Source organism: Caretta caretta, chromosome 2 (assembly GCF_965140235.1).
Source record: "Caretta caretta isolate rCarCar2 chromosome 2, rCarCar1.hap1, whole genome shotgun sequence".
In the NCBI taxonomy this organism is placed as follows: Eukaryota; Metazoa; Chordata; order Testudines; family Cheloniidae; genus Caretta; species Caretta caretta.
Window position 1 is genome coordinate 106,127,200 of NC_134207.1, and position 21,719 is coordinate 106,148,918.

Sequence of the window (21,719 nt, forward strand, 5' to 3'; positions counted from 1 at the left end):
TGGCAGATAACAACTAGAGGTGTACAGTCAGAGGTGTATTATTTTCTGTACTGAACAAGGTACTCTCAGAGTATTTGGGTGGCCCATTCCATGATGCAATCTACTTCTCTGGTGGAGTATCCTTGTTTGGTGAAGGTAGTTTTAAATCTATTGAAGTGTCAGACTTTCTCCTCAGAACATATTCTGTACTATCTGAGTGCCTGGCTGAAGGTAACAGATTTCTTGGTGTGTTTGGGGTGATTACTGGATGTGTGAGGTGATTGTGGTGATCCATGGGTTTCCTGTATATAGTTGTCCGTACAGTTCCATTGCTCATTGTGGTGTCCAGGAAGTTGATACTGAGTGTTCTAGAGAATGTCTGATGGATGGGTGGGTGGTGGTTGCTGAAGTTGTGGTGGGAATCTATGAGGGTGTTTAGGTGTCTGGCCAGAGGATTAAAATATATCATGGATGTATCTTAGGTCTATAATTGGTTTTGTGGTGCATTTGAGTTTTCTGTGTTGAGAAAAATCAAGGGAGAGATTCTATGAACCATTTGGACACAGACTGAATTCCTACCTATTTTTATTCCTGACAGCTTTTAAAATAGTAAAATGAAGCACTAGAGATCAGCTTGTGTCTCCAGAACACAGACAGGAGTGTGTGCAAGTCTGAGTGATAGCACAAAAGTAGATACTTGGTGTGCGTTAAGAATAAATGAGTGCTAATTGCTCACTCTCACTTATGTCTGGTGCCCACAACGAGAAGAAAGAAAATGCAAATGAGCTGCTATTCTGGTGTAATCATAAGGCTAAGCTCTCAAATTGCTCATGCAATCATCTATTCTTGAGTCAAATATCCAAACCACAAAAACCAACCAAAAACCCCAACAACCACAACCACCGAAACACAACACACCAAAAACAACCAACCAATCACAGCCATAAAACCAACAAACAAAAAAAACAACAACAACAAAAAAACAAACTGACTCCTACTTTTCTTTCATCCTCATAGGCACGCACTAACAGCTGTCATAAGGTTCCGTTCCAGGGAAACCGAGAGGAAGCAGCATTATCCTAAAAGAACCTTCACATTTAACGTAATTATCACATACCTCATTATTACGTGACTTGAGAGCAGGGTGGACCCCTACTCCCATCCTGATTTTTCACATTTACTATCTGCTCACCCAACTTGAGAGAAACAAGGTGGGCGAGGTAATATCTTTTGTTGGACCAACTTCTGGTGATGAGAGAGATAAGCTACTAAGCTTCCCTGAGCTCTAGAAGAGTGTGCTAATAAAATCTGCAGATGACACAAACTTGGGAGGATTGCCAATATGAAAAATGACCGGAATATCATACAAAAAAGATCTGGACAATCTTGATAACTGAAATAACAGAAATGGGATGACATTTAATAGTGCAAAGTCATGCACTTCGGGCCTAACAACAATAATTTTTTGCTATAATTTGGCAATGTATCAGCTGAAAACAACAGAGGAGAAAGACTTGGGTGTATTGGTCAATCTCAGGATGACTATGAGCCGCCAATGTGATGTGGCCGTGAAAAAGGCTAACTCCTAAAATGCATCAGGTGAGGTATTTCCAGTACAGACAGGGAAGTGTTAGTACCATTGTACAAGGGACTGGTGAGACCTCATCTGAAACATTGTGCGCAATTCTGGCCTCCCATGCTTAAGAAAGATGAATTCAAAACTAGAACAGGTGCAGAGAAGGGCTATTAGGATAATCAGAGGAATGGAGAACCGACCTTACAGAGGAGACTTAAGAATCTTGGCTTGTTTAGATTAACCAAACAAAGGGTGAGGGGAGTATGATTGCTCTCTATAAATACACCAGAGAGAGAAACACCGGGGAGGGAGAGGAGTTATTTAAGGTAATGGCCAATGCTGATAAAAAAACAAATGGATATAAACTGGCAACCAAGTATAGACTTGAAACTAGACAAAGATTTCTAACCATCAGAGGAGTGAAGTTCTGGAGCAGCCTTCCAAGAAGACTAGTGGGGGCAAAAAACTAATGTGTTTCAAGACTGAGCTTGTAAATTTATGGAGGGGATGGTCTTATGAGATTGCCTACAATGGCATATGCCCATCTGCAACTGCTATTAGCAAATGTCTCCAACAGTGACAGTAGACAGGGAGGGCTCAGAGTTACTACACAGAATGCTTTCCCAGGTGTCTGGCTGGTGGGTCTCACCCACATGCTCATGATCTAACCGACTGCCATATTTGGGGTCAGGAAGGAATTTTTCCCCAAATCGGATTGGCACAGACCCTGGGGGTTTTTTGCCTTCCTCTGCAGTGTGGTGCACAGGTCACTTGTTGATTTGAACTAAAATAAATGGTAGATTCTCTGTAACTTGAAGTCCTTAAATCAAGATTTGAGGACTTTAGTAGTTCAGCCAGAGGTTATGGGCCTATTACAGGCATGCATGGGTGAGATTCTGTGGCCTGTGATGTGCAGGAGGTCAGACTACTAGATGATCATGATGGTCCCTTCTGTCCTTAAAAGTCTATGAGTTTATATTCAAATGTGGATAAGAAAAGCCTACATCTGAGGGAGTGCCATACTTGCTGCTGCAACAGTCACAGTTCTACAGATAGCACCACAACGTTTTACTACAAAAGAAATGCACTCCCTGGGTCCTGCAATTTAAAGGAACTGATGGTACCTGCATAAGACAGGTACCTGAATGGAATTTCTTACTAAAGTACTTCTAGTTTCTAAATCACATCAAGCTATTTTGACCTGGAGGTTAGGAAAACAAAAAACGGACCAGCTATATAAAGTGAACAAGTAATTTGTGATTAGTATGAGATATAAATAGTTTCATTTCCTTAGTTTTAATATGCATAACACCATTCCACTTCTGTGTTAAAACTATGGCTAGAAAAGCCTCACTTCTTTTTCTGTTCTTCATATTCTAAAAATAATTAAATTTTAAAAATTGAACCCCCGTATTTTTAGCTTGGTACTAAGAGGTTTAAACTGTTTTTGAACAAATTGGTGTTTTATACACTTATGACCACATTAGTCTATGTATAGTTTTTACCTAATGATTTTTTTTTAATCTCTGAATGATCAAGTCCTAACTAGTTACATTAAGTCTAATAAATACATGTAGATCTCTAAAAAAAAATCAAAAGAGTATGCAAGCAACTGGATTTTAAAAACAAACAAAAAAAATCTCCAAACTTGAATACAAAATGCTCGTACTACTCTTTTTGATCCCAATAAGACTAAGGCCTTGTATACACTGGCAAGTTTCTGTGCAGTAAAGCGGCTTACTGCGTTGTAACTCCCAAGGTGTACACACTGCCAAGCCACTTAGTGCACAGAAACTGCACAGTTGTAGCGCTCTAAAAAACAAAAAACAAAAAAAACCCACCCCGATGAGAGGCATACAGCTTTCTGCACGGGGGCTACAGCACTGCACCTGGAACACTGATTTCCCCTGCCCCTGAGGTTACTCACCATTTTGGGGGTCTTGTGGCTCATGTGTGCTTGCCTGGGGTCAGCCAGTTAGTGACAGGTATATGAATAGTGGCAGGGTTTTAAAAATCACTGAATCAGTGGTCTCTGTGTTGCAAACAATACTGCTTTTGTAAAATGTTGCACGTTGGCTTCACAGATATGACCTTGAAAGCCCAACCTCCCGCTTTGTTATCGCCAGCTGAACAGCTGTGCAGAATTAGAAAACAGCCACAAAGAACTAAAAAGGACTTTCTGCGTGAAGTCATGATGAGTGCGCGGCCAAAAAACAAAAATTGAAGGAGTGGAGGGACAGCAAGAAGAGGGACCGAAAGGAGAACACGGCACACCAGAATGAAGCTACTGAGCGGCTCTTAAAAGTTATGGAGCGCCAAGAGGACACACTCCAGGCACTACAAACCGAGCAGCTCCGCGCCTGCCCTCTCCCGCAGCTGCTGTCGCAAAACTCATTCCCATGCACCCCCCCAGACACCGCCAACACACTCTTATCAACCTCCTGGCTCCAGTCTATACCTGCTGCATTCCACTCCTGCCCCATCACAGTCCTGCCCTGCGGACTCCCAGTACCCACTGCACTCAACACCAGTCCCTCTGCAGTATAGCCCTACTGAAGTACAGTACCCGCTGCACTGTACTCCAAAGGACAAGGATGGATAGACTACCTGTACAAACACAAATCTTTAACTGTCCCGGGAAGCCACCTCCTCCTGGGACCCTCCCTTCCCCCAATCCCCACAATGCTGACGTGTTGTTGTTTGTCTCTCTCCTCCAGTTGTTGTTTTTTAATAAAAGAATTGTGTTGAAAGCAATCTTTATTCCATTGACTGAAAGCAAACAGAGCCCTGCAAAGCAACAGGGTATTTTCTTAAACCTTTATAGTGCATCATCTGCACCAATCCATCACAATCTCCTCCCAGCATTATAGGCACTGCACTCCCAAGCATAGCAACAAATATTAGCGGCTTTCAGCTTCAAATTGCTGCCTCAAGGCATCTCTGATGCACGATACGGACCCTGGACTTCAGGAAAGCAGACTTTGACTCCCTCAGGGAATGGATGGCCAGGATCCCCTGGGGGACTAACTTGAAGGGGAAAGGAGTCCAGGAGAGCTGGCTGTATTTCAAGGAATCCCTGTTGAGGTTACAGGGACAAACCATCCCGATGAGTCGAAAGAATAGTAAATATGGCAGGCGACCAGCTTGGCTTAATGGTGAAATCTTAGCGGATCTTAAACATAAAAAAGAAGCTTACAAGAAGTGGAAGGTTGGACATATGACCAGGGAAGAGTATAAAAATATTGCTCGGGCATGTAGGAATGTTATCAGGAGGGCCAAATCGCACCTGGAGCTGCAGCTAGCCAGAGATGTCAAGAGTAACAAGAAGGGTTTCTTCAGGTATGTTGGCAACAAGAAGAAAGCCAAGGAATGTGTGGGCCCCTTACTGAATGAGGGAGGCAAACTAGTGACAGAGGATGTGGAAAAAGCTAATGTACTCAATGCTTTTTTTGCCTCTGTTTTCACTAACAAGGTTAGCTCCCAGACTGCTACGCTGGGCATCACAAAATGGGGAAGAGATGGACAGCCCTCTGTGGAGATAGAGGTGGTTAGGGACTATTTAGAAAAGCTGGACGTGCACAAGTCCATGGGGCCGGACGAGTTGCATCCGAGAGTGCTGAAGGAACTGGCGGCTGTGATTGCAGAGCCATTGGCCATTATCTTTGAAAACTCGTGGCGAACCGGGGAAGTCCCGGATGACTGGAAAAAGGCTAATGTAGTGCCAATCTTTAAAAAAGGGAAGAAGGAGGATCCTGGGAACTACAGGCCAGTCAGCCTCACTTCAGTCCCTGGAAAAATCATGGAGCAGGTCCTCAAAGAATCAATCCTGAAGCACTTGCATGAGAGGAAAGTGATCAGGAACAGCCAGCATGGATTCACCAAGGGAAGGTCATGCCTGACTAATCTAATCGCCTTCTATGATGAGATTACTGGTTCTGTGGATGAAGGGAAAGCAGTGGATGTATTGTTTCTTGACTTTAGCAAAGCTTTTGACACGGTCTCCCACAGTCTTCTTGTCAGCAAGTTAAGGAAGTATGGGCTGGATGAATGCACTACAAGGTGGGTAGAAAGCTGGCTAGATTGTCGGGCTCAACGGGTAGTTATCAATGGCTCCATGTCTAGTTGGCAGCCGGTATCAAGTGGAGTGCCCCAAGGGTCAGTCCTGGGGCCGGTTTTGTTCAATATCTTCATAAATGATCTGGAGGATGGTGTGGATTGCACTCTCAGCAAATTTGCGGATGATACTAAACTGGGAGGAGTGGTAGATACGCTGGAGGGGAGGGATAGGATACAGAAGGACCTAGACAAATTGGAGGATTGGGCCAAAAGAAATCTGATGAGGTTCAATAAGGATAAGTGCAGGGTCCTGCACTTAGGACGGAAGAACCCAATGCACAGCTACAGACTAGGGACCGAATGGCTAGGCAGCAGTTCTGCGGAAAAGGACCTAGGGGTGACAGTGGACAAGAAGCTGGATATGAGTCAGCAGTGTGCCTTTGTTGCCAAGAAGGCCAATGGCATTTTGGGATGTATAAGTAGGGGCATAGCGAGCAGACGAGGGACGTGATCGTTCCCCTCTATTCGACATTGGTGAGGCCTCATCTGGAGTACTGTGTCCAGTTTTGGGCCCCACATTTCAAGAAGGATGTGGATAAATTGGAGAGAGTCCAGCGAAGGGCAACAAAAATGATTAGGGGTCTGGAACACATGAGTTATGAGGAGAGGCTGAGGGAGCTGGGATTGTTTAGCCTGCAGAAGAGAAGAATGAGGGGGGATTTGATAGCTGCTTTCAACTACCTGAAAGGGGGTTCCAAAGAGGATGGCTCTAGACTGTTCTCAATGGTATCAGATGACAGAACGAGGAGTAATGGTCTCAAGCTGCAGTGGGGGAGGTTTAGATTGGATATTAGGAAAAACTTTTTCACTAAGAGGGTGGTGAAACACTGGAATGCGTTACCTAGGGAGGTGGTAGAATCTCCTTCCTTAGAGGTTTTTAAGGTCAGGCTTGACAAAGTCCTGGCTGGGATGATTTAACTGGGAATTGGTCCTGCTTCGAGCAGGGGGTTGGACTAGATGACCTTCTGGGGTCCCTTCCAACCCTTATATTCTATGATATTCTATGATTCTATGATCCTTATGGTCCTGTGCTGAGCCCCTAATAGCCCTGGTCTCTGGCTGTTCAAACTCTGCCTCCAGGCGCTGAGCCTCAGCGGTACAGCCCTATCTTGAGTGAAGCTTTCACCCTTCCCTTCACAAATATTATGGAACATACAGCACATGGCTGTAAGCATAGGAATATTCGTCATTGGCCAGCTCCAACCTCCTATATAGGCAGTGCCAGTTAGTGACAGGTATATGAATAGTGGCAGGGTTTTAAAAACCCAACAGTCACACTCTGCACTTGCTCAGCCTGTTGTTGAACCGCTCCTTGCGGCTGTCAAGATGCCTAGTGTATGGCTTCATAAGCCACAACATTAAGGGGTAGGCGGGGTCTCCCAGGATCACAATGGGCATTTCGACTTCCCCTATGGTGATTTTCTGATCTGGGAAGAAAGTCCCTGCTTGCAGCTTCCTGAATAGGTCAGTGTTCCAAAAGATGCATGCATCATTTCCGGACCAGCCTGCGTCAATGTCCGTGAAACGCCCATAGTGATCCACAAACACCCGAAGAACCACTGAGAAATACCCCTTGCGATTAATGTATTCAGTGGCTAGGTGATCTGAGGCCAGAATTGGAATATGTGTGCCATCTATCGCCCCTCCACAGCTAGGAAACCTATTTGTGCAAAGCCATCCACAATGTCAAGCATGTTGTCCAGAGTCACAGTCTTTCGGAGCAGGATGCAATTAATGGCCCTGCACACTTCCGTCAACACAAGTCTAACGGTCAACTTTCCCACTCCGAACTGGTTAGCGACCGATCGGTAGCAGTCTGGAGTAGCCAGCTTCCACAGTGCAATCGCCACACCCTTTTCCAGCAACAGGGCAGCTCTCATTCTCATGTCCTTGCGCTGCAGGGCTTGGGCGAACTCATCACACAGTCCCATGAACGTGGCTTTCCTCATCCAAAAGTTCTGCAGCCACTACTTGTCATCTCAGACGTGCATGTCGAGGTGATCCCACCACTCAGTGCTTGTTTCCTGAGCCCAAAGGTGACATTCCACTGTGGTCATCACCTCCGTGAATGCCACAAGCAATCTTGTGTCATAGCTACTATGCATGGTGAGATCAATGTCACACTCCTCTTGCCTTTGTAGTTTAAGGAATAACTTCACTGCCACTTGTGACATGTTGGTCAGACTGAGCAGCATATTGGTCAACAGTTCAAGATCCATTCCTGCAGACCGAAGAGGCAGGGTGCACAGTACACAAACCATTGAAAGATTGTGCCAAATGCGGATGGAAGCACAGGGATTCCTGGGATGCGAAGCAATACATCACAGGCCATTGGGACAGAGCCCAGGATGCCCCATGACCCCCTCTGCCATCCCACAACTCTTAGCGACAAAAGAGGAAGAGATGCTCTGTGGGACAGCTGCCCAGAGTGCACCACTCTGAATAGCGATGCAAGTGCCACAAGCGTGGACACGCTATTGCGCAGGAAGCTGACAGTGTGAACACACAACAGCAGTTTCCCTTCAGCGCTCTCTGAGCAGCACTGTAATTCTGCCAGCGTAGATATAATCTAAGGGTATGTCTTCACTACCCGCCGGATCGGTGGGCAGTGATTGATCCAGCAGAGATTGATTTATCGCATCTAGTCTAGATCCCCGAGCACTCTTCTGTTGACTCCTGTACTCCAGCACCGTGAGAAGCGCAGGCAGAGTCGATGGAGGAGCAGCAGCAGTCGCCTCCCCGTGGTGAAGACACCATGGTAAGTCGATCTAAGTATGTCGACTTCAGCTACATTATTCACGTAGTTGAAGTTGCGTAACTTAGCTCAATCGCCCCCCCTCCCCTGAGCGTAGACCAGGGCTAAGTCTGTATCTATTTAGATAAAGGGAAACAACAAAGACCAGGTCCTCAGGCATGCTAGCCATCTTTCCGCCACAAACAACCTCGATCAGAGCAGCCTCAGGTCTGTTTTGAGTTGCACTTGCTTGTAATAACCCTTTTGGGGGCAGGGTGGGGTGGTATACTGATGGTGCTCAATAGAACACAGCACACTCAAGCCATGCACCCACCCTTCCCCCACCCTCCAAATCACCTCACACATCAGAGAAAAAGAAGGGTCTGGGAAGGAGTGGGATTTCTCCAGGATGGGGGAATTTCCAATGTCTTCACTTAGGGCAGCTTTCGGTGCACCTTGCTCTGTCAGAATAGCACAAGGGGGACTTAGGGCTGAAGTTCTGCCCTAAATACTCGAGAGCTGATCCTACTCTCATTGAAGTAATTTTGGGGTTCTTGTAGCTGACTTACAGTTTTCAGGCTGCAAGCTGGAGATCAGCATTTAAGGTATAGTAGAACCTCAGAGTTATAAACACCTCGGAAATGGAAGTTGTTCGTAACTCTGCAATGTTCGTAATTGAACAAAACATTATGGTTGTTCTTTCAAAAATTTACAACTTAACATTGACTTAATACAGCTTTGAAACTTTACTCTGCAGAAGTAAAATGTGCTTTCCTTTTTTTTTTTTTTTGAGTAGTTTATGTTTAACAGTACTGTACTGTTGTTGCTTCTTTTTTTTTTTCCAGTCTCTGCTGCTGCCTGATTGTATGCTTCTGGTTCCAAATGAGGTGTGGGGTTTACTGGTCAGTTCGTAACTCTGGTGTTCGCAACTCTGGGATTCTACTGTAAGTCACATTTGCCATGTTTATTGCTCACATCATTATGACGAATTGAAAATAATGGTAAGTGGAAACTACGGAAGCAAAAAGCTCACTATAAAAAGTGAAAAATATGCGACAAGCTAAGTCACAACTTCACGGTTTTCAACTTCAGTGCCTAATGTTATGCTCCTAAATCCACAGTACCTTGAATATATTTTCCATTGCAAGGCCATAGGTCATGTGCATTTAGCCACCTGCAAAGTGCAGTAATTTTTAAATAATTTCATTTTCTTGAAGAGCTGGGGTTTTTTGTATTATTTTACTGTGAAGGAAGAATAAAAGGTCTTGTAATTAAAACACTGCTTTGGGAAACAGAAGACCTGGATTCTATTCCTAGCTTTTGACACACTTCCTCTGTGATCTTGAGCACATCACTTAACCTCTCTGGACTGGTATAGACTGGGAAAACGAGTGGTATTTTAAAATATGTTGACCCTTGGCAAATATATTTTAAACATCACTGTTTTAATGCACACAAACCTATGCTAAAAGAGCGCTAAGGTTGCAAAGTCAAGCACTCCAAAGCTAGGAAATGCCAGAATTAAGGGCACGCTTAAATCAGCCCCCTTGTGCCCATATACTATGATATGGTTTTTAATTTCATTAACATTTTTTCTACAGGACTCTGCCTCATTCAGTGCACAAGATGGATGGTGCTCAACTAATGAGTAAACTATTCAATATTTTGTGTTCTCCTCATTGCACACTATTAGAACTGAAGCATAAAAAGATTAAGGTATAATATGTCCATTAATTTTGGTTGCCCAATTTGGGATGGCTAATACCTGATTTTTTAGAGTACTTACCATTAAATCGTGATTTTTATGTTGACAGTACAGCTCTCATTGATTTTGGTTGCAGAGTGCTCAGAATTTCTGCAAATGAAACCTCAGCAAGAGGAACACACCATTAGTTACCATCAGGGGAAAAGTTTGGTTTTAGTAACTTACCCAGCATCACACAGCAACTCTGTGGCTGGGGAAGGTATAGGATCCAGTTTCCCAGGGCAGCAAATTGCCTGAACCAGGAAACCATCTTTTCTCTTTTTGCAAGCCTCTGCCTTTACAATCCTGATTGTTGTGGGCCTCCCTGGCCACCCCTGACATGCAACCTAAGTCGGTTGAATAACAGCCAGCCAGTCCACTTCCGAACCACATCCAGGAAACATCTGTATACACTCATACGTCACACTATTCACTTTCTCGCCCTCACAGCCTGCCCCAATACCAAGTGACATGGGACCTGTTGCCACCTAAGGAGGGCAAAGAACCCCGGTGGACCCAGTCTGTACTCAACTCCGGTACCACAGCTCACCAGAGACATCATGTGGTGATTCATAAACTCTTGACACTTGTACTTTCTGTGACAAAAGGGAGACCCCAGCACACTGCGTCAGGTTGCAGCCCCTCTTCTAGCTCCTCCAGAACCTCTTACTGAGGTTCTGGCTGTTCTTCTCCCCACAGTTCCTGTCCTAGCACACTCCATCCATGGCCCCACAAAGTCACAAGACCTCCTCATCAACCTCCTTCTGATACTGGCCAAGTCAGCCATTCATCATAGCAGGAGGAGGAGGGGAGGTGCTCTGTTGGGCCTATTTCCATTCCCTTGTCCATTTATACTTCCACACAGAGTCCACCGACTCCTTAGACACCTATGAGGAGCAGTGGGTGCTGTCTGGGATTCTCTGCTTGGTGTCCCCCTCTGGAACCCTCATTAATAGCCTTTGACCTCACTCCCGTACAGTATTTTTATTTGTTGTCCTGAGAAGTCACTAGTAGCCTGGTATCAGTGGTTCCGCCCCCTTGGCTGAAGGGGCAGGCTTTTAGTTTTGGGTGGATTTATACCTTATGATCTTCACTCCCATTACTGTTTTTTCATTTGTTGTCCCCAGTATTCAGTTGTGGCCTGGGTTCATTGGCCCCTCCTCACTGGTTAAAGGGGAGTGTCTTTAGCTATGGGTGGTCTGAGGCCCACTGTCTCCTGGAAACCACAACAGGTACATAACCCTGATCCCCATGAGCCTCCTTGGCCACCCACAATAAGTAATAAATCAACCAAATGACATCCAGACAGACTATTTCCAAACCATGCCTAGGAAACCTCTATATGTGTTCATGCTTCCTACCATCTACTTCCTTGCCCCTCTTGTCCCACTCTCACACCAAAATGGCAGGACCTGCAGCCACCTGAGGAGGGAGAAGAACTCCAGTGGGCCAGCTTGTACCCCACTGTGGTTCCACGGCCCATCAGGGATATTAGTTGGCTGCTCCTCCATGGAGCCATGATCATGGGCACGTACCTGGCATAGTATATAAACTCCCACAACACCTATCCTTTCTGCAGCAAGAGGGAGACTCTGGCATACCCTACCTAAATGTATGACTGACTGAAGACCCTCTTCCAGCTCCTCCAGAACCTCTTATGCAGTTCTGGTTGCCTTTCTCCCCCCAACCTCCTCATTTATGCATAGCCCATCCATGGCCCAACCCAGTGGCAAGACCTCCTCATCAGCCTCCTCCTGGCGATGGCCAAGATGGCCATCCATCCCTTTTCTGTTCATGCCTCTGAGCGGAGTTCCTCTAGGCAGTGTGCAATAGGTGTACACCTTCCGAATTCTGCAACAAGCGAGGCAGGAGTCCTACAGACAACAGCCTCCTTCCTGTGCAATGAATGAGACATTTTTATATAAATGTTCACACACTTTTGTAACTCATAAAAAAGAGGCAGATCTAGCCAGTCATAAAACATTAAAATCACCAGCTGAGAGCTTAGGAGACTAGATTTCAAAAAAGAGACAAAATTATCTGAGTCATCACATTTTTAAAAGTTTTACTGATGTCCTTTCAAAATATCCCTTACAGGTTGAAAGCCTGACATTCTTTTACTGCCATGTACTGTGTGTAGGTGGATAAAAATGTTCACTGTGCAGACAGGACACGATTTAAGCTTATACATTTAAAATAAAATTCATACACGAAGTCACAAAACTTGAAAAAAGAAATATAAAACCTGCCTCACGCAGACCCAGGCTAATCTTGACACTATCATTTTAAAGAGTATTTTCCATCAATCCTGAACAGTAGACAATATTTCCACAGTATATTCTGCTATTGATAACAATAATGATTCTGTGTAAGTCAAAAGTCAATCAAGTGTTACTGCTTCAGTGAATCTGTCAGCCTACTCTGTAAACATGGCTTTCAAATAAATAGTGGCTATCAATCAACATTCACATTCCCAACCTAATAGAAACTGTAGGCCCTAGAGTTGCTTATAAAAAGATACTTGGACAGATGTTACGCAGAAGATATTTCAAACTCCTTAAGTAGTTGTCCTCACAGACAGATAGACCATTATCAACATCACTACTGCTCAGGAATAACCAACATACTTTATAAAGACAGAATGCAAACTATTCACACATTTAGATTTAAGAAATAAACTTGTTTCCAAAACACAAATAATATCAACTCAGTGCCTCTTGTCACCAACTATAAGAACCTGCTCTTGGCAACAAAACTTTGAAATCTATAACTTTACTGATACAGTAAACAGTGCATTCCATTTCAAAATATCCCGCAAAATTTTATAGTAGTAAAGCACAGTCAGGAAAGTAACTGAAATACTTTCCTCATGGACTGTATTTTCTAAATAGACAACCTACCTAATTCTTAATTACTGAGGGAAAATCTCCTCTCACAACCAAATCTCTGTACAACTTTTCATGAGTGATGTACCAGAGCATTCGGATTCTAATATCTAAACTGTATTGTTAAATCTATTCACCTAAATTTGGATTATTGCTGATTACGTACTCTATGTATCATATGACTTTTGAAAACTTTATATTTGTGGATGATTTAAGCACTATACACAGATGTACAGACACACTTTTCCCAACCTATGTATTATATAATTTTTTAACATTAGCTTTAATAAAATTTTTAAATCTGTTCTTACAGTCTTTGTACTTCATTATCTTTCTCTGCTTCTCCCCACATGTACGTATCAAACACACTGGCAAATGAATGCCCAAGCATTGTGATGGGGTTTTTTTGGTTTGTTTGTTTTTAAATACAAATCCAAGTATGCAAGAGGAGAATATGTACCAGTACCAACACATTACTACAGTTCTCTGCTTATCTAAAAGGACAGACATATTAGCCTTGAGAAAACAGGAAAATATACTTGAATGAGATTAACTTTACTTTTTCCTCCTGGACAGTTTTAGAAATAATGATAGAGTCACATACAAAGAGCATTTACTCTTAACTATAATAGCCTCAACCTATGCAAAACAAACAAATACAAATAATAGATTAATCTCTTAAAAGACTAGACAGTGTTACACTGTTTGGCAGTGTCTCTAGCCTCAAGTGAAACACAGTGTTTGACACAATTTAAAAATTCTTAAAAGAGATACAATTCTTTATGGGTTTGATCTTGTGTTTCTTGCTCACTCAGAATTCCCACTGATGTCCATGAGAGTCTAAGGAACACAAGGAATCCATAAACAGTCCCCTTTATTTTGGGATATGGTCACTCAAAAGTTTGTCAGACCACAACAAGAATAACCTGTGGGATGTTATAACCAATAACCTAGAGATATATGCACAGTTTTCAACCACACAAGGCAAGAAAATAGAGAAAACAAGTGATACATTGCTCAGAGTACATGTAGACAATTTTCCATGGGGAGAATTAGTTTCTTAACAATAGCTGAAATGAGCTTCTCCTAAATGTTCATCTACTTTAATTAGAGTTACTATACTGTACTTACCAATATTTTGTTATCCACTTTATCTCCCTTGGTTTCTAGCTTTACTTTTTTCTTCACTGAAATTTTAATCTTCCTCCCAATAACATCCTTGATACTTTCTGAAATAATGGAGAACACCTTAATCAATACTTCCATTGTCAAGAAGAGTTTAAAAAAAAAAAACAAACAATATTTTCAAACTTTCAGGGAAAATTCCTCAGTCTTATTGTATTAACTGACATTTTTCCACCCTGCACCTCTCTGCTGCACACATCAGTCTGACTCCAATAAAAAAATAAAGCCACAATTAATTTATGAGAAGTTTGTCATATACTCAGCTACTTAATGAACAAGTCTGTTGTCCTGAGTAGAGATTAGACTTATACTAAAGTCTTACGCTGCACATAGCGGAATGTCATTTCATATTTCTCCATACCAGAGATTCTCAAACTGAGGTCCATGGTCTGCGAACTCCATTCAGGTGGTCAGCGGATAGTTCCCCCTAAGATGCACACCTGGGCAGCCACACACAAGAGAATGAAGGGCCACCCACCTAATTAATGGAGACATGCAGGTGTGGCTCCACTTATTAGGTGCCTGTACCCTGGAGAAGATGCACATGTAAGGTGAGGTGGTGGCCTTGAGGAGAATAGGGGGTAGATGGGAGGGGGCAGTGGGCTGAGAAGAGGGGGTGGGGGGGATTTGGGATGTGCAGGGCTGCAGCGACTAGAGAAAGAGGCAACTTCCCCAGCTCCAGGGCTGCAGCTGCTGAGGAGAGGTGGCCCTCCTCCCCAGCCTCAGCTCTGTGACTGCTGTGTCGGGGGAGAGACCCCTCCTCCTTCCCAGCCCCAGCTTGGGGGCTGCCGCGGTGGGAGAGAGAGGGCGAGACCTCCCCCTCCTTCCCAGCCCCAGCTCAGGAGCTGCCGCAGCGAGGAAGAGAGGACACATCCATCACATTAGAAAGGTAAGGCTATTGATATTAAAATATGAGTTGTGTGCTTTTATTTGTAGAACAAAAAAAGATTATTATTAAGGGTTTTTTTATATTAACCCCTTTATATTAAGGGGTTTTTATCCAAAGCGCTTTACTATAGTTAGCGACCAGTACAAACAATATTTGGAAAGATCATTAAGTGGTCCACCGAGACCCTCAGCAATTTTCAGGTGGTCTGTGAAAAAAAAAGTTTAAGAACCACTGCTCTACACTGTTCCCATTCTATTGGGATACTAAAAATATCCCCAAGACAAGCCACCTTGGGAGCACCGCTTATAACCTGGCTGAACCAACTACTGTATGTGAAAAATCAAATGGCTCATTCTTCACTACTTTAAAACACTATGAACAAACTTATGCTCTCACTTCATCTGAAAACCCTGTTGAAGTCAATGGACATGCTGTAGCAGCACAATTCAGCCCTTTATTGTTAATATTTTGGTGGTCAGATGGCTCTAATAATAGAATACAGAGTTTTTCCACACCTAATTTATGATGGAAATCCAGCCCAGTTCCAGATGTTAACCACTGACTGCTGTACAGAGGCTCTGTGAAATGCAGTACTGGTTTCAGGCCAAGGCCTAGTGGTTACATATGCACCTCATGGAACCAACACCCAAACTTATATTAATTTACATAATTTTTGACACTCTCAGCACAGCAACCAAGTACTGAATGAACATAAAGACCAAACTAACCACTCTTCTCTTAAGGCCTCAAGCCTGTCCATGAAGTAATGTCAGGAAGCTTACACTATTACTGTCACGGGTGGATAAAGAGAGGAATTCAGCCACAAGGGCAGTCAATCTATCACCTCTTATAAGTATTACATTCACTTTTCTTTTTTGAGAGAGAAAAAATGGTACTTGGGAGGAAAAAGGCCTTTCAAACGTACATAACTGGTACTTTTTAAAAGGCAAATTATCTTTTCTTTCACTTTGCCCTTATTTATGCTAAGATTTAAAGGAGTGGTGTTAAAAGCCAAAACATAGGCTTCCCAACTAGGCTCTAACTCAATCCGTTTAAACACATGTTAAAGGCATTGTCCCCTGTCTATATTAAATTTTTCAAGTATTAGTTAAAATGTGTTAGAACTAACACCACACCTTTCATACTTGCCTAGACAAAGCCACAGATTTCTGCAAGCAGGAAGCAGTAGTATGACAATGAGTCAGAAACAGAATTTGTCAGGAATTTTCTGCTGGAATGATTTTCCAATGGGAAATGCTATTTCCAGAAAATCTAAATTTTTTTGAGATAATATTTCAATTTTGCATCAGAAAATCCTGTGGCTGGCCAGGCAGCCTGCTCCCACACTGGCTGATTGACAGGTTACTGGGCTCCCTGGATCTGTGGCAGTCCATCTGGTAGACTCCCAGGGGCTCGGACTTCCTGACTGGCTTTCTTGCTCACTCCCCAGGAAGTTGGGCAAGCCCGGGAGCAAGCTGAAAAATGTCATTTCAGTTCTCCTGAAAAATGGAATTAGAGACTTTCTCTCCCATGAAACATTTCAAATTTTTGTCTTTTTATCCCAATTTGCACTGTGGATAAAAATGATTAAAAAAATTTTAAAAAATCAATTTTTATTTTAATTAGATTTTTTTTAAATAAAATGCTTACTGAGGAAAAAACCTATCTAAAGATAGTTTTAATTAAGATATCTTTGAGCTATCATGTATTTCATCTTGGAATAGGGATTATAAATTCTAATTCTATAGTATGAGACAATATATTCATGTAATGTTTAAGAAAAGATTTGTAAATGAGTTCCAACAGTTCATGGATGAGGGACCCAATCTCATGGGATTCCAGGGGCTTCTGCATAGATTATTTAGGTTAATCTTTCCATCTACCCAATGGGACTCGGGGCTCAGTCTAGAAGATACCATCAGAGATGCTTAGTTTTACAGTTCTCAAACCCTGGATTTGTGTCTCCAGAGATAACAGCAAAAATGTTTTTAAGTAAATAAATAATACATAGAGGTGAGAAATAACAGACCTCAACCCTATTCCCCCTCTGCAAATTTGTATACACAGAGTCAATCCCTTCTCTCTCTCTAAAAGTGCAAAGTTGCAAAAAGTTCAATGAATAGAAGATTGTTGGGGGCGGAATAGATCTGGACAAGGAGAAGAAGTCTGGAGATAAATGTGAGAAAGGAGGGACAGGCAGTAGAAACAAAAGTGAAACTGTTTGAGCAGCATATTCCAGAAGTCTTGAGGTCTTTCTGAGTGTAGCCCTCACTGATTTGAGATCTACCAAATCACGCTCTTACTTGAAGGGAAAACCTACAATGGCAGCAGGCCATAAAAGAGACCCAGTTTGGGAATATTTTAATGAAGTCCCTCTACCTGTGGGTAAGACAGGCATGCGTGCAAAATGCAAACAGTGCAACAAAAAAATGCAAGGCCTCGTTGCCTGAATGAAACAACATCATGAGAAGTGTTCCTTCTCAGGAGGAAGTTGCGTTGAAGATGATGAAAGGAACATGTCTGAACATGTAGGATCTTCAGGTTGGTAAACTTTTTTATTTCATACTTCTTTCTTAAGGACTGCCTGTCTTCCTTCTGGACTATTCTTGAATTCTCATGTTTGAGCAAAAAATATACAGTTCTTACTCTATGATACTATCATTTTAGAAGCACTTGTGATAAAAAATAAAGAGCTGAAATGGGCAGGTCTCCCTTTTACAATTTCACCTTTAAAGTAGTACTGAGTGTCAGTGAATGCAATGAGTAATACTAAATGAGCAGTATGGTAATAATAATTAAATAATTGCATTGACTTATTTTGTTTAGGAGAATCCATCCTCAACAGACAGGATTCTGAAGACTATCCACCTTCAAGATCCCCATCATTTTCTATAGTTTCAAAGTTATCTGCCCATGACAGTGTTTCAGTCACATCATGTATGTCACAGCCACTGTGTATCACCTGTAGTAAAAAGAAAAAAAAAAATCTCCATCATCCAGAAACAACCATAGATAAGTTTGTGATAAGAACCAGCAGATTACAAAAAGAGGTAATTGATGAAAAAATTGCCCACTTTGTTTATGCAACAAACTCTCCTTTCCGTTTGATTGAGAACCCCTCTTCATTTACATGGTTCAGTCATTAAGAACAGGATACAGTCCACCCTACAGAGCAGATGTTGCAGGCAAATTGCTGGATAAAGTATAGGAAAGAGAAATTGAGCAGTGTGCAAAAGGTCTAGAGAGTGAAATTGTTAACCTGAGTCTTGATGGGTGGAGCAACGTCCACAATGATCCTGTTGTATGTGCACGTGACAACAGAAGAAGGGAATGTCTTCCGTACAGAAGCAATTGATACATAAGGAAATGCACACTCAGCAGAATACTTACAAGAAGCAGCAGTAAAAGCTGTAACAAACTGTGGAAAAAAATTCAAATGTCTAGTACGCAGCTTGGTCACAGACAATTCTTCAAATGTATCCAAGATGAGAAGAAATTATTTAGAAGAGAGTCCCAAGCTAACAACATGCGGTTGCAGTGCTCATTTGATGCACCTCCTAGCCAAAGACTTCAGTGCTCCAGAAATAAAGGCTAATGTTGTTGAAATTGCAAAATACTTCCATAACAACCACTTTGCAGCAGCTGCTCCGAAAAAAGTGGGAAGAACCAAGCTAACTCTCCCACAAGACGTGCAATGGAACTCAGCAGTGCACTGTTTTGAGCACTGTATCAAGAACTGGCCTAATCTGATGACAGTTTGTGAACAAAATCGGGAAAAAATAAATGGCACTGTCACAGCCAAAGTTCTCAACGTTGGGCTTACGAGAAATGTTGAACACATGCTGAGTACCCTGAATACTACTTCTGTAGCCTTGAATGCAGGGAAATAGCGGTTTTATTGCTGACGCTGTTGAAATTTGGAAGGAACGGAGTGAGATCTTAAAAAGAGAACTATGCAATGACAGAGTTAAATTACAAGCACTGAAAAAAGGAATGGGACAAGCACTATCTCCAGCTCATTTTCTTGCAAATATTCTCAATACTCAGTACCAAGGTCAAATGTTAACTACTGAAGAAGAGGAGTTGGCTATGACATGGACCTCCAGCAATCATCCCTCCATAATGCCAACTATAATAAACTTCAAAGCTAAGAGTGAACCATTCAAGAAATAAATGTTTGCTGATGATGTTTTAAAGAAAGTCACACCAGTGTACTGGTGGACGTCACTTAAGCACTTGGATTCAGAGACTGTTGAAGTGATCATCTCACTTTTAACAGCAGTAGCTTCTTCTGCAAGTGTAGAGAGAATATTTCCTTTGGACTAATTCATTCCAAATTGAGAAATTGTTTGGGACCTGAAAAAGCAGGAAAGCTTGTTTTTCTTTTCCAGATTATGAACAAACAGGAAAATGAAGGTGAAGACAACTGAGTTACCTGCAGAAGCCAATCTTTTAAGTTTCTCATGTTGATCTGGCTGACACAGTCAATTTAATTTTTTTAAAAAACAATATATATTTCATTTAACTATTTTAGTTAAAAACAATTTTAACAAAAACAAACCTGATTTTTAAAAAATTGGATGTTGAACTAAATTCAAAATTTCATATGCTTGTTTTGTTAAAATATTATGCTTGCTGTTGAAGAAAAAAATCCAGAATACAATGGTTGTTGTTTTAGTTAAATAAAACAATTTAAATGTCTGTCTGGTGATGTTCTCCTCCTAATACAGCATGGCAAGAAAATCTTCCAAATATAAATGATTAACCTGTTGAATCTGAGATATTTATGAGGTCACTGGGAGGTGAACTATCTGCTTCAATTACCTTTGGTAAATGAAATAACCAAACAATCATTCATTTTCCGATATAGCTGTAAAACTAATCTGAAAAGTTTTCAAAATAAATCACTTTAAAAATGTATAGTGTGTACCTTTTAAAAATGAAACCTACATCTATCTCTGAGTTGTGAAGAATATGTACCAAGGTTATACCAACCAACAAGAATGCACTTTTATGTAGAAATCCATGATTAAATTGAGTCTTCCTGACTAGTGATTTAAATCATGGATTTAAATCATGGATTTAAATCACTTCGATTTAATTCAAATCCATCCTGCGAATTTGGGATGAACATTTTTTTCAAAACACTTGAAATTTTTTTCAGGAGGGGAATTCTGTTTTCCAGCCAGCAGTAGTCAGAAACTTAGTCCCTCCAGGCCACATGGCTGCTGTCAGAGGAGTACTGGTGGTATCTCTACAACTTTACCCAGCCTCATCCCAGCCTTTATCTTTTGATTCCTCCTCCCCAGTTAATAGCTCCAAGTGTTTCTGCCACTGTTCACAGCTTTCTCAAGCAGCAGCAGAATGAAGTTGACTTGATTCTTGTCAGTTTCACACAGGGTTTTAAATAGCAACAGCAAAACTGATTACAAACTTGTCCATTTCACAGTGCTGTTGGCTGGGAAAGCTATAAAGGACCATCAGAGGCACTGGAGTAGAGACTCAGGAAAAATTCATGGCACCAATTCACACTAAGGTTATCTTTGTAACTAAGAGCTAGAAACTTTTTTTTAAAATTTTACAGAATTCCCCACATAAAGAACGTTTCCTACCCATCACTAGCAAGTGCATTTTTCAAGTCATTTTACAGACCAGAAACATGAGGCAACAGGAAGCTAAGGCCCATATTTTCAAGTACGCACTTATTTTGATGGTCTCCATTTCTGGGTACCCATCCTGTGATCCAAGTACCACTTAAACCAGGCTGCAAGTGTTTCAAAATTATTTTGAATATTGTGTCCCAAGTGACCTGCTGAAGGTCACATAGGAAGCATGTGGCAGTTCTGATTCCCAGTCTAGCCATTTTTGACAGGTTTCAGAGGAACAGCCGTGTTAGTCTGTATTCGCAAAAAGAAAAGGAGTACTTGTGGCACCTTAGAGACTAACCAATTTATTTGAGCATGAGCTTTCGTGAGCTACAGCTCACTTCATCAGATGTGTTTTACCCATTAAGTTTTGCTCAATGTCCTTTTCACAGAGCTCTCAGATCACTAGGGAACCTGAATTGTCTAGCAAGAAAATTAAATTTTCCTCCTTATGAAACACTCCACTATGACCAGAGTGTTCTCTTCATAATAAATTATGTAAGCAAACAAAAATACGAATTAGACACAGGCACTAAGGCCCCCAATACTGTATGCTGATCTGTGTGAACAGAACCCTGGACCCACTGAAGTATAGTTGGCTCTCAGTGAGAGGGTGACAAGCAGTACAGTAGTCTTGAGAACCACTGGCATACACTGTGTCAAGGTTGTTATATATAAACGGCAAGCCTTGAGAAGAGTAGCCTGTAGATTCAGCATAGAAAGCCAGTGCTTAGAAGTCTGTTTTTATTTAACTTGCAATAGCAAGTCTGCCTATGTAGATAAGCTTGCAAGATCAGAGCAAAATTCTGAAATTTCACTCAAGTTAGTAACAGATGTTGGTACTTTATGGTACAATCTAATGTCTTGTTTGTGGAAGACGTGTCATAATGACTCAGCTTTGCTCCATGGTTCTCTTAGCATAAGTGACACACCTTAACCCATCACGTATTAATTTATAGTGGAAAT

At 42.0% G+C, this 21,719-nt stretch overlaps 1 protein-coding gene across 4 annotated transcripts in view; it reads right to left on the bottom strand.

Annotated features, from left to right (window-relative positions):
* The window catches only part of CARMIL1 (capping protein regulator and myosin 1 linker 1), a 256,037-nt gene that overhangs the window by 232,416 nt on the left and 1,902 nt on the right, over positions 1 to 21,719 (bottom strand). For all 4 annotated transcript variants that reach the window (XM_048840027.2, XM_048840028.2, XM_048840029.2 and 1 more), the window contains exon 2: positions 14,166 to 14,263. In XM_048840027.2, coding sequence (XP_048695984.2) covers positions 14,166 to 14,263 — 98 coding nt within the window. The remainder of the gene's footprint in view (positions 1 to 14,165; positions 14,264 to 21,719) is intronic.